Genomic DNA, 12,514 nt, shown 5'->3' with positions numbered 1-12,514 from the left:
TTCTCTTAGATTACTTCTTTAAAACTGCACATCCACTAATTAAATTAAAATAATTGACCAGTGTTGGATCTGTTTTAGAATATTAACAAATGCCAGTAGTCAAGAGAGCAGATCTGAACAACACAAGCTCACACAATCATTATTATGAAAAGGCAATACATAAATACATTAATTAAAAGCTCAGTGTCCAATACACTTCATCTCAATACGCTTTTATCTTTTCCCAATGCTTATGACGCTCTCATTGACATCCAGTGAAGCACAATATCTGAGAGAGACGTGATTGAGGCCTGCTGTCCAAACATTGATCTTTATTGCACTAAAATTAATGATACAGGTAAGTGCCATTGACTCCCAGTGAAGTACAGATATGTAAAGGAATCTAATGCACATGTTAAAGTAGATTAAAGTGGATTGTGTTAATTTAACTTAATTTAAAATCTCTATGGCCTCTTGAGTGCTGAGGTTTTTACAGTACACTCTTAAAAATAAATGTGCTTCACGATGCCATAGAATAAACTTTTTTTGTCTAAATGGTTCCATAAAGATCCTTTAACATCTGAAGAACCTTTCTGTTTCACAAAAGCTTCTTTGACGCGAAAGGAGGTTCTTCCGATTATAAAAAGTAAGAAAGAGATGGTTCTTTAAAAAATCCTTTTACTTAATGGTTCTTTGTGGATCCAAAGATGGTTCTTCTATTGCATCACTGTGAAGAACTTTTTAAGCACCTTTATTTTTAAGAGTACAAGGAAACAGGCTACACTTGCAGTGCTCAAGCACTTGTCTGCATAGAAAACATTTCTGAACTACAAACCTTTTTGTTTCTGACTTGAATCACAGGCAACTGAAAATGAATCAGCTAACAACCATCTTAACAAGCCCAGAGATGTACAGATGCACACCAAAGCATGCTGAAAGCTGGTCAAGAGTCAATGTTGAGGTAAATGCATGCACCAAACACATTGAATTTATGCAAAAGTTACTCTTAAAAGCTGCAGTGTATCATTTCTCCACACAGAATAGCAAAAATAATGACTGTTTTCAAACAGGTTTCTGAAACAATGCCCCAATTCTTCTGCAATTGGTCATCAAACACACAGTCCTGCCCCCAAACTCACTCCATTGGTTAAGTCAGAATCTGACAAATCAGGCCACTCAAACAGATCAATGTTGAAGCTTTAGTCTTTCACTCTTCATTGAGTCAAATGTGACCCTGAATAATGAAAAGAACCTAATCAAAACACACTCTATTCAGTTTTAGACTTTGTCTCACATAACTTTCACTCACAGGCATTGGTGACAGCAAAGCTGTTGGCCGTCTCGATGTTGTCGACGTGTGGAACCAGATTGAAAGGGGCCTCTGTGGCATTCGGACTCGTATTGTGGAGAAATATGGCCAACCGGAAGGCTGTATATTCTTGATCTGTGTTTCTTATAAACAGCCCACCTGGAAAGAGCGAGGGGAAGAACGAGTAAGTGACTGCAAAGAGGAAAGAAAAGAGGTGCTTATGTATCCTAAAGGAATAGTTCACCCTAAACTGGAAAATTGTTCACTTATCTGCATGACTTTCTTGTTTTTCTTTCACTGTAAATCATACTCTCAGCTGTACCAAGATGCTGATTTTGTGTCCTTTAGGAGCTCATTTGCTTTCGTCTGCATACACTTTTATTGTACAAAATACACTCTTCAAGGAATGATTCACCCAAAATTGGAAATTTTTAATTTGTTGAACATTTACTCATGCATCTAAGATGTAGAGAGATTTGGAGAAATATAGCATTCCATCACTTGCTATGAGATCTATGAGATGTTTTAACTTCAAACTGTTACTTCTGGCCAAAATACGAGTCCATAATCCATAATAATGCTTCCTCCAGTCTCTCACATCAAAATTCACTCACATATTTGTTAAGAGCTGTTTTTGGCTGTGGACTGTAAATGGTGCTTGATCTGTGCAGATTTCTCTCCTGATTCAGACCAGACCACTTTTTCAATGGAGGAAGCAGTATTATGGATTATAGACTCGTATTTTAGGCAGAAACATAATTTTGCAACAGTTTGAAATGGCCTTGTTTCTCACAAATATCTTCACAATATTTCACATCACAAGATATAAACTGATGGACTGGAGTGGTGTGGATTGTGATATTTTTATCAGCTGTTTCAACTCTCATTCTGACGGCACCCATTCACTGCAGAGCATCCATTGATGAGCAAGTGCTATATTCATCCAAATGTGATGAAGAAACAAAATAATCTTGAACTGCCTTAGGGTGAGTATATGTTAAGCAACATGTTATTTTTGGGGTGTACTATTGCTTTAAAAATGTAGGTTCCAGAAGGGGATTTTCATATTGATGCTACTGAAGAACTATTTCGGTTTCCCAAAGAACTTTTTAGTAATCAGAACCATTTTATTTTCTAAGTAGGCCTATGAAGAACATTTTGAAAATCTTTCCAATATACACTCTTAAAAATAAAGGTTCTTTATTAGCGTTGGTGGTTCCTTGAAGAATCATCAACATCCATGGAACCTTCCATTCCAACAAAACGCCTTTACAGTGGAACCGAAAATGGTTCTACAGTACTATGGCATCATTGCAAAAAAAAAAAAAAAAAAATGTGTTAGAGTGTATAGGGGTCGTGAACATTCTGCTAAACATCGAATTTTGCGCTCCACAGATTAAAGCAAGTCAAACAGGATTGGAACTACATGCAGGGTGAGTTAAGTGCTCATTTTTGGGTGAACTGTCCCTTTAATCATGGAAATTATTGCATTTGTTGTTGGTGTAACCAGAGCATACATGTCTGCACTTGGCAGGGCCAGTGTCACGTTCTATTTCATCACATCCTCCCAATTCTTCTCTCTTTCTGATGGATGTTTTGGCTCAGCTGCAAATGGAGATCCCATAATGTGCTTTTATTTGTGATGAACAACTGAATCATTGTGCATTTGCATTGCAGTGGTATGTAAATGTCATTAGGCATTGCGTGCAACTGTGCATCTCTCTCTCTCTCTCTCTCTCTCTCTCTCTCTCTCTCTCTCTCTCTGTGAATGCGTGTGTGTCCGTATTTAGCGTATTAACTTTATCGGCAGTGCTGTCAAAGGCGCACAAGTCAGCGGCCGCATCTCATTATGGCGTGAGATTCTCCATCTCAATGAGCAATGCAGTGACTGAACACACAAGCAAGACACATCCTGCAAAAAGAGAGGGAACTGTGTGTCTGCGAGAGAGAGAGAGAGGGGTGGGTGGGCATGCATACTGGTTTCATGATGTTAATCAAACACAGAGCTGCAAATCCGGTGAAATGGGAAACTTTGATCAGACTGAGAGTGGAAGAGGTCATCCCACATCGCACCAGAAAGACAAGACCGAATACTGCAGTGTTGCTCTAAACTGGTGATGAAAGCTACAAAAGCGCACTCAACATGCACTTGACCACAGTTTTCATCTTGATGACCACAACTCATGCATGCTAAAGTACTCTAAACCCTTGATAACATAATCTCTCCCTGATAACACTGCACTTGTAGAGAATCACAAACCAATCTACAACCATTAAATATCCCATTTAAGAAAATATGGACACTTTGCAGGGCTGTAACAACCAAAAACAGAGTCCCCCTCAGTTGTTGCCTTTGCGTCCAGTGAATTGTCCCAATTTTAAAAATAGTGGTCAACCAATGTGACCTGATTTTTTAATTTTAAATTTGATTCCCATAGTATTTTGCTTTTAAGTTAATTGGCTTAATGCATTTGGTGCACAGAAGCACCTTTTTGAGGGTCCTTCAAAGAGAATAGTGCAAGATCGAAACCCCTAAACCCCAAAACAAATAAGCATTACAGCACACAAGGATCTTTTAAACCCTATTGTATACTCTGTGTATTTGTATAACGCAGTGTATAGATTATTGTGAATTATTATGCACTATAAGCACACCGTATTCCTCGTGGGGTTAATAAAGTGCCATCTAGCCACCATGTTATAGAAGTGTAACTCACCGATTTGAACACTGCTGGGAAAAGCCCCTTCACTGAGTCCCCACAGCAGCGGAATCAGCACCAGGATCCGCATTCTGTCCGAATCAGAACCCGGCGTCTGGACTCATGGATGGATGGAGACGAGATAGTGTGACGGGAGAGAAATGATAGGAAATAAATGGGTAATCTCGCGAAAGGAGTTTCAGCAATCCATCCTATAAGCAATCCGTGTGTTCCCTGCAGTATCCACTGGAGAGAGAAGAAGAATCTGTCCGGATGAACGCTTGAGAGTGAGTGAGAGAGAGAGAGAGAGAGAGAGAGAGACGCGCGCACGCACACTCTGCGCTCTAGGTCTTTGGCTTTTCAGTTGTTTGCTGAGGCAAGTACTGATGTTATACGGCCAGATATGTAAACAAACCCCTACGCATACCAATTAAACTTGAGCGAGTTTCCTCAAACCGTGTGTCTTTGCACGCGTCTTTAGGTACTGAGAGTGATCGGACGCATCGTGTTCACCTGCTGGACCAGAAAACAGTAGAAGAATACCACAGGAGCATATTGAAGAAGAGACCCGAGCCACAAACAGACCATAATATCAAAGTCACTTGAGGGTTGATTCTTTTGACAGGAAACGAACATTATAACAACGACGGAGCGACCATACACGCTAAAACACTCACTTCCGATAAATTGAAAAATATGTAGCCTAATATTAGACAAAAAGGAATGAATTGCTATATATATAAATAAAAAAAAAATTAAATGTTTATTAATTATTACATAATACATAAAATGTATAATTGTTATATTAATAGTTATCTTAATATAAACAAATATTATATTAATTATTATAATATTTCTATTAGGCTAATTTTTTTTTATCGGATATTTTATTTAACGCCCTCATACGCTTTCCCGCATCTGCTCGATCGCCTCTTTAATAAATCGAGCGCTGCATATGATATTTCGTTGTAGACGCCTTTTTTATGTCCGTTTTTATGTCCACACTAGATATTCGTCTTTAACCCTTGTTTATATCATGGCGTTTCACGTTCAAAAACAGCCCAACTTTTACAAACGCGCCCTCCTTGCGTTCAGTTCCATCCCAGTGCACTGCGTCTGTCTGCTTTTGAGCGCAAGAACACGTTCTGCGTGAACGCCCCGGAGGATTCGCCTGCGTTCTTTACAGACAGAAACATGCTGTTCAGGGGTTAGTGCACACTACTTCTCTCTCCTTCTGTTCTCTTCTGATGTCTTTCTCTCGTGTGCAACACAAAATGAGCTACAGTTTCATGTTTCGGCTTCAGTACAGGTGAACAGAATAGAATAGAACAGTGTAGAGTTGAAGAGAATATAACAGAATACAGAAAAGTAGAATAGAAAGTAGTTGTAGAGAAAAGAATGGGAAAGAAATAGTGTTCAGTAGAACAGAATAGAAATGAAATGAAAAGAAAGTAATAGAACAGAATAATAACAGAAGAATAGAGTGGTGTTGTACAGATAAAATATAATAGAACTGAACAGAGAACAGTAGAGTAGAATGTAGTTATAGAGAATAATAGAATGGAACAGTGTACAGTAGAACAGAATATAGAACAGTATAATAGAGTGGAGTTGTATAGAAAAGAATGAAATGGAATAGAAGTGTGCAGTAGAATATAATTGATTTAGAGAATAATAATGGAACAGTGTACAGTAGAATATACAGTAAATATACTTTAACTGAATATAGAATTAGAATTGAGTAGAGTTGTATAGAGAAAACAGAATACAATAGAACTGATTAGATATTAGTATAATAGATTGGAGTTATTGGGAATAATAATGTACAGTGTACAGTAAAATAGAATATGCTTTAACTGAATATAGAACAGTAGAGTGGAGTTGCATAGAGAATAATGGAATGGAATAGAACTGTACATATCATTCAATGGAGTTATATAGAGAATAATAGCACCGAAGAATGTGTAGAAGAATAGAACAGTATAACAGAATGGAGTTGTAGTACAGTGAACAGTGTACAGTAGAATATAGTGGAGTGGCATAAAAAGGGAATGGAATAGAAGTTTATAGCACAATACAATATAATAGAGAACAGTAGAATTCAGTGGAATTCTATATAGATTAATAGAACTGAAGCATGTATAGAAGAATGGAATATAATAGAACAAAATATAAAACAGTAAAATAAAGTAAAACAGATAAGTGTACAATGTAATAGAATGTAATAGAAGAAAAGAGAACAGAATTCATTGGAGTTATATAAAGAAAAATAGAACAGTGTACAGTAGAATAGAATAGAATAGATCAGAATATAGAACAGAAGAATAGAATGGAGTTACAGAGAAGAACGGAACAGTGAACAAACAAACAGAATATAGTAGAACAGAACAGAGAATAGTAAAATTAAATGGAATTATATAGAGAGTAATAGAATAGAACAGAATAAAGACCAGTATTACAGAATGGAGTTATATAGAGAATAATAGAACAGAACAGTGTGCAGTACAAAACAGTACAGACTATAACTGAACAGAAGAATAGAATGTAATAGAACTGAAGAGTCTCCATCTCTCTCTCTCTCTCTCTCTCTCTCTCTCTCTCTCTATATATATATATATATATATATATATATGAAAAATAAAAAATGAATGAAATAAAGTATAATATAATATATATATAAAAAAGTTTCAGAAGTTACACATGATGCATATATAGCTAGCTTATAACAATAGAGTAGCACAGGAATATAGAACTTGTACAGTGTATGATAAAACAGGATAGCAAACTTTACAAGTACAAACACCCTGGCAGTGCACTAACACTTAGCATGCAATACAGTTTATGTATTGTAAACACACCTCAGTAAAATAAATAGTGTACAGTATAAATGGTATTTGTGCAGGTAAAGAGCTCGCTCTCTCTCTCTCTCTCTCTCTCATCCTCTGACTGAAAACTCTCCCGCCGGAGTAGCAGCACGGGCAGCCCATAAATCCATCAGGACTTTTCATTCCAGAGCAGCCCGGATCAGTTTCTCCTCAGCGTTCACCTCTCTAAAAAGGTTCTGGTCCCCTCACATATTTATACATTCTCCGTTTAATATACGAGTCGACGTTTTAGTGCTTTATGACATTTGGCTCGTTCCCGCGGCGCGGGTCTCCACGTGGCCACGCGTCAGGCCGCAGCTGTCTTATTGCCCATTCATAATCGTCACGGCCTCCGGCGGCGCTGACAGACGGATTGTGGAGGCTCCCTCGGTTTCTTTAGAGACCTAAACGACAGAAACTTGTCTCTTGAATGGTTAGATGGCTGGAATATGGCGTATGACTGCTGTAATCATTAAGAGCGATCAGTGAAGGGTTCCTGTGTGTAATAGAGTGTGAATGTTGCTGTCCGTGGTGCTGAATGCTTGATAGAGCCACCACTTGCTTTAATAATAAGTCAGTATAGAAACATTATTTTAAATAATTTATTATGCATTGCATTTATTAATCTGTAACTGTAAATATGCAATATTATTTTTTCTAAATTAATTAAATATCCTGGACTGGTCAAGTTTTGATTTCCATTCCCATAAAAATACACTCTTTTTGAGTGCTTGATTTATTTGACAAAACAATATCCAGTAAAAACACCAATATTGTGAAATTTTATTACAATTTTAAATAATTGTTTTCTATTTTAATATATTGAAATTTTTAATGTATTGCTGTGACCAAAGCTGAAATTTCAGCATCATTACTACAGTCTTCAGTACTTTGATTAATAAAAAGTTGAAAAGAACAGCATTTACTGTATTTGAAATCTTTCTTAACATTATACATGTCTTTACTGTGACTTTTGATCAATTTAATTCATCTTTGCTGAATGAAAGTATTAATTTCTTGAAAAAAAAAATCTGACATTGTTTACTATATTTTCTGTGGTGTTACATGTGTAAACCTTTACTTTCAAATGAAAAAAAGTAAAGTAAAAATCATAAAATTACACAGAATTGCAATTAAACCTGCCTTTATGTAAAATGCATATAATGCAAGGTATTCATAATGTACATTGTAATGTATTATATCTTTTCATGAATAATTGTAACCAAAGTAAAAATGCATTATAATTATATAAGGTTTGTTTGTTGTTTGTGTGTGTTTTTTTAAGTGTAACAATGCATAAATAAGTATCATCATGTATTAAAACTCTGGTTAGAATTATTCATGCAATGAATTATAAGGTGCTTCTTTTATAATACTACTTTTATAATGCATTATATCTAAAGTGTTACCATTATTGCCTTAAAATTACAGTATGTTATCATAGTACACAAAACTTTTTTTTAAAGAGATCAATGGAAAGTTGAAATCTCCTGATGTCGGAGCACTCGAGGTGTTGTTGTGTCTCTCTGTGAGCTCTTGTGCAGTGGTGTAGTAGTATCTCTGTCTGTGAGGCATTACTTTGATGACTCTCTCAATGAGGTGTAATGACTCTCTCGCTCTCAAAGACTAATGGCCCTCCTGAGATGTTATTAAAGAACTGGATGGCTCTGATTTTAGGGGCATTTCTTTTTACCGTGTTGAGCATGTGATTTCTTGGAGGTCGTGAGAGAATTGATGCATGTGAAATCTTTTTCGCTCTATATTGGTGTGTTTCTCCACCCGGCTTTGCCTCCCTCTTTAATACCCTAAAATCAAGTGCTTCCAAAGAAAGCTTTCAAAGGATGTGCCGATCAATGGAGTCTGGAGGGACGTATTGGATCCCAGTGCCTGAGAAAAAGAGATTCAATTTATTGATTAGATAAAAAGTAACAAGAGCAATTGGTTCAGTTTCACACAATTTCATGAGAAACTCAACACAAAATGGCTCTTCGCTTGGTTTCCCAGTGGAAAGTTATATTGCTCAGAGGTTGCTATTTTATAGCTCGGGAGATTTTGAGTTCTCATTCATGTTTTATTAGGCATAAACCTTTCCCCTAAAATTTTTTGGTGACAGAATAGAGAGAGTCATATAAAAAAGCTCTGATATAAATATGAATATCAGCTCAGATCACGCGCTATCGTTAGAATATAATGATTAATATTTGAGCTCATATTGAGATCTCAGACTTTTCTTTTATGTCTTTTCTGATGTAATAAACTTGCTCGGTAGTTCACCTGTTACAGCATTGCACTTCTATTTTGCTTTGAGTCCCGTATAACACAATAAAAGTTCAAAGACTCTTTGAATCAAGCTACAATAGCATGGTTGCTTTAGCAAATGTGTTTTTATGTCACGTTTGCTTTCTTTATGTTCAATGTAGCTATTATGTTATTTTTAAATCTTAGTACATTAACGCTTAAGTGGCATTTACCGATTTCATTTTCAAAGTGCTGCTATACGTACTGTAGGTAAGCCAATCTAATAAAATGTTGCCAGATTCACATTCATCTGTATCAGTTAAAACTGAACACACTTCTTTTGAACCACTCATTAGGCATATCACTCTGAATGTGTCATGAAATGTACATCAATAACCAAAATAAAATGTTGCCAGATTCACATTAATCTACTTTAAATAAATCCGAATGCACTTTTAGCGCCACTCACTGGACATTTTATTTACAAACTGCCATGTTTCGTACAACAACCAGTAAAAAAGCTTCCAGATTTATGGTAATGATTTGGATAAAAATGACCGTGCTTTTAGTGCCACTCAATAGACATTTATTTTCTAAATGCTGCGATTCAGACAACAAACAAATAAATGGCGCTTACAAAAACATTTCCAGATTCACAATAAACTGGTTTGGATAAATCTGAATGCACTCATTATAAACTACACTTGGAATGTATCACAAACATAACAAAAAAAACCTTGCCAGATTTACGCCAATTTGTTTTGTAGAAAACAGAACATGCTTTTAGCGTCACTCACTGGCAGTGTTTGGTAAGTTACTCAAAAAAAGTAAGCCACTATAAATTACTAATTAATTCTTTAAAATTGTAATTTGATTACATTACTGATTACTGCTTTTGAAAAGTAATCAGATTACTAATTACTTTACTTTCAAGTTACTTTTAAGGTTACTCTACTTTTCAAGTTATCAAACCTAAAAAATACACTTCAAAGTGAAACTTATAGTTCTTTCTGTAATTTATTATTGACCGAAAATGTACACAAGTATCAAAACAGCTATATGAATGATCACTTACATTTTTCCCTGATAACAGTAAATAAAATTAAAAAGAGTAATACATCATTTGAAACTGTAAAATGTCTACTTGTATAGACTTGGGATATAAAAAACATTGTGCTTTTGTAAAATAAAGAAATCAGATAGGGTGCGCTTTCTGCTGTCTCAGTCTCTGCAAATATTTTTCTGAAATGCATCACTAAAATGAATGAAAACTCAGCGAATACTTGACACAAAGACATGAGAAATGTGTCTAAAGAAAGACTGAAGCGTCTATTTTTAAATGAAGTAAATCATGTCAAAAACAAATATTCTCTGTTAAAGTAATCCGTATGAAACCAATGCAAGGTACAGTCTTTCTCATCTAAACTTATTATCACTATTCATATGATAATCATTCATGTGAGACCCGTGTAAATGCCCACATCACCTCTGTAAACAAGGCGTGAAGATTAATCAAATTTCTAGGTTACTTCGTTTTCAGAAGAAGACACTCTGTTAGGAACAAGCTTGTATTTACCTCAAAAGAAGAACGCCATGCGACACACGGCTTTATTCACTAGAGGATATAATCTCTAGAGTAATTTTTAGAACTTATATTATCATTGTGACAAAAAACTTGTATGCATTTACGGTACTAGTTGATCTTTTCCCAAATTATAATGTCAGACTAAAATATGTGCAATTGATTGCAACATTTTGATATATGTTGCATGTCTCATTGCATCTAAATGTTATACAACTTGTCTCCATGTTTGTTTGCATTCTCTGCTGATTTATTAAATGGCATACTGATGCGCAAAACATGATTTTAAACATGATTCATAACACTGCATTTGTAATTTAAGTAATTTTCTTGACATTAGTAACTGTAATCAAATTTCATAAATTTAAAATGAAAAAATTAAAAATTAGGAAAAGTAATTAGAATACAGTAACTCTGATAACTGGACACTTAATTTCTGAACTGCTTCAATTTGTACGTCAACCATCATAATAAAATGCTGCCAGACTCCCATTCAGCTGTTTCAGATAAAACCGAATGCACTTTCACTTTGAAAGTGTCACCAAACGTGCAAGAACCAATGTAAATGTCAGCATTGTTCCGCTGAGCCTGTCCTATGTGTTGATCTCCATACACACAGACTGACACTGAAGCACTCGTGTTTGTGTGAGTATTCAGCTCATGTCGTAGCACACAGGGCGCTGGAAGGCTAGCACGCAGCATCTGGGTGCTCATCTGCTTCTTAATGACATGCTAATGGCGTTAACATTCTGCTTGCTGTGGGTGCGAGTGTGTGTGTGTGTGTGTGTGTGTGTGTGTGTGAGTGTGGATATATCAATAAACCCTCACTGGCTGAAGTGCTCTACAGCTGAGCTCGTAACAAAGTTCAGCAGTGCATCTGTAAGTCCTGATGTTCTCCCATGATCCTGATTCAGATCTACACGACTGTGACTAGACTTTATATAAGAGGATTGATGTTGCTGAATTCGAAATATCAGAATTTCCCTTTTCAACTTCAACTTCAAGAGATGTACAGATATGAATGAAATATATTTGAAATGATTGAAGTGATGAGTGTCGTGAAGTTTCTATTTTGCATGATGATAAATCCTGTTAAGCAGACAGCATGTGTATAAAACACAGTAACCAATCCTCTCTGATGATAATCATACAGTTGCAGAACAAATTTTAGCATTTGTATTGCTAATTTATATATGGTTGATAGACTTCAGTGTTGTCAGTGTTAACTAAAACTAATCTCATCTAACTAAAACATACATATTAGATCAACAACTTAAAGCTAAAAAAATCTAAACGTTGCCTTGGCAACAATCTGAAAAAAATAAATGAAATAAAACTTATTAACTTTTATTACAAAAACTTAAATTAAATTTAATAAAATTGAAGAAAGCACAAAAAAAGCTAAAACGTATAGGTAAAAAAAAAATTAAAATATGATAAAATATTGTAATAGTATATAAATCAGTGTTATTTTAGTATAATTGATTTACTATCATAGTTTATTATTTTGAATTGGATTTTATTTTTATATTTTAAGTGTTTACTTTAATTTAAAGTTTTAATAATTTAATTTTATTATTTTTTATATATTAGCCTTAGATTAATTAGTTTTAGATATTTTAGTGTTTAAAATGTAACTAAACATAAATGAGAAATGTTGGCAACTAGTGTACTTTTTATGTTTTATTTCAGTTATTGTTTCTTTTATTCCAAGTAACAATTATTTATTTATGTTTGGCTTCAGTTTAAAGTTAACTATAATAACCCCGGATATAAATGATATTTAAACAAAACACTGCTTGATGTCTTTGTTGATGATCAAACCTGCAAAGTTGATTTGGAT

The 12,514-nt window shown here is 35.0% G+C and overlaps 1 protein-coding gene across 6 annotated transcripts in view; it reads right to left on the bottom strand.

Moving 5' to 3' along the window:
* LOC132107690 (glutamate receptor 4-like) overlaps nt 1-4,337 on the bottom strand; it is an 82,297-nt gene extending 77,960 nt beyond the window's left edge. Inside the window, exons 1-2 of one of the 6 annotated variants that reach the window (XR_009424340.1) lie at nt 4,006-4,337; nt 1,289-1,447 (exon numbers count right to left, since the gene is read on the bottom strand). Coding sequence is in view for 5 of the 6 variants with exons in the window: in XM_059513842.1 (XP_059369825.1) it covers nt 1,289-1,447; nt 4,006-4,078 (232 nt within the window). In the remaining variant the exon portion in view is untranslated. The remainder of the gene's footprint in view (nt 1-1,288; nt 1,448-4,005) is intronic. The other 5 variants (XM_059513842.1, XM_059513841.1, XM_059513843.1 and 2 more) reach the window with 5 other exon arrangements.
* Between the last annotated feature and the right edge of the window lie 8,177 nt (nt 4,338-12,514).

This window comes from Carassius carassius, chromosome 28, assembly GCF_963082965.1.
Source record: "Carassius carassius chromosome 28, fCarCar2.1, whole genome shotgun sequence".
Classification (NCBI taxonomy): domain Eukaryota; kingdom Metazoa; phylum Chordata; class Actinopteri; order Cypriniformes; family Cyprinidae; genus Carassius; species Carassius carassius.
This window is presented reverse-complemented; position numbering and strand designations above follow the sequence as displayed.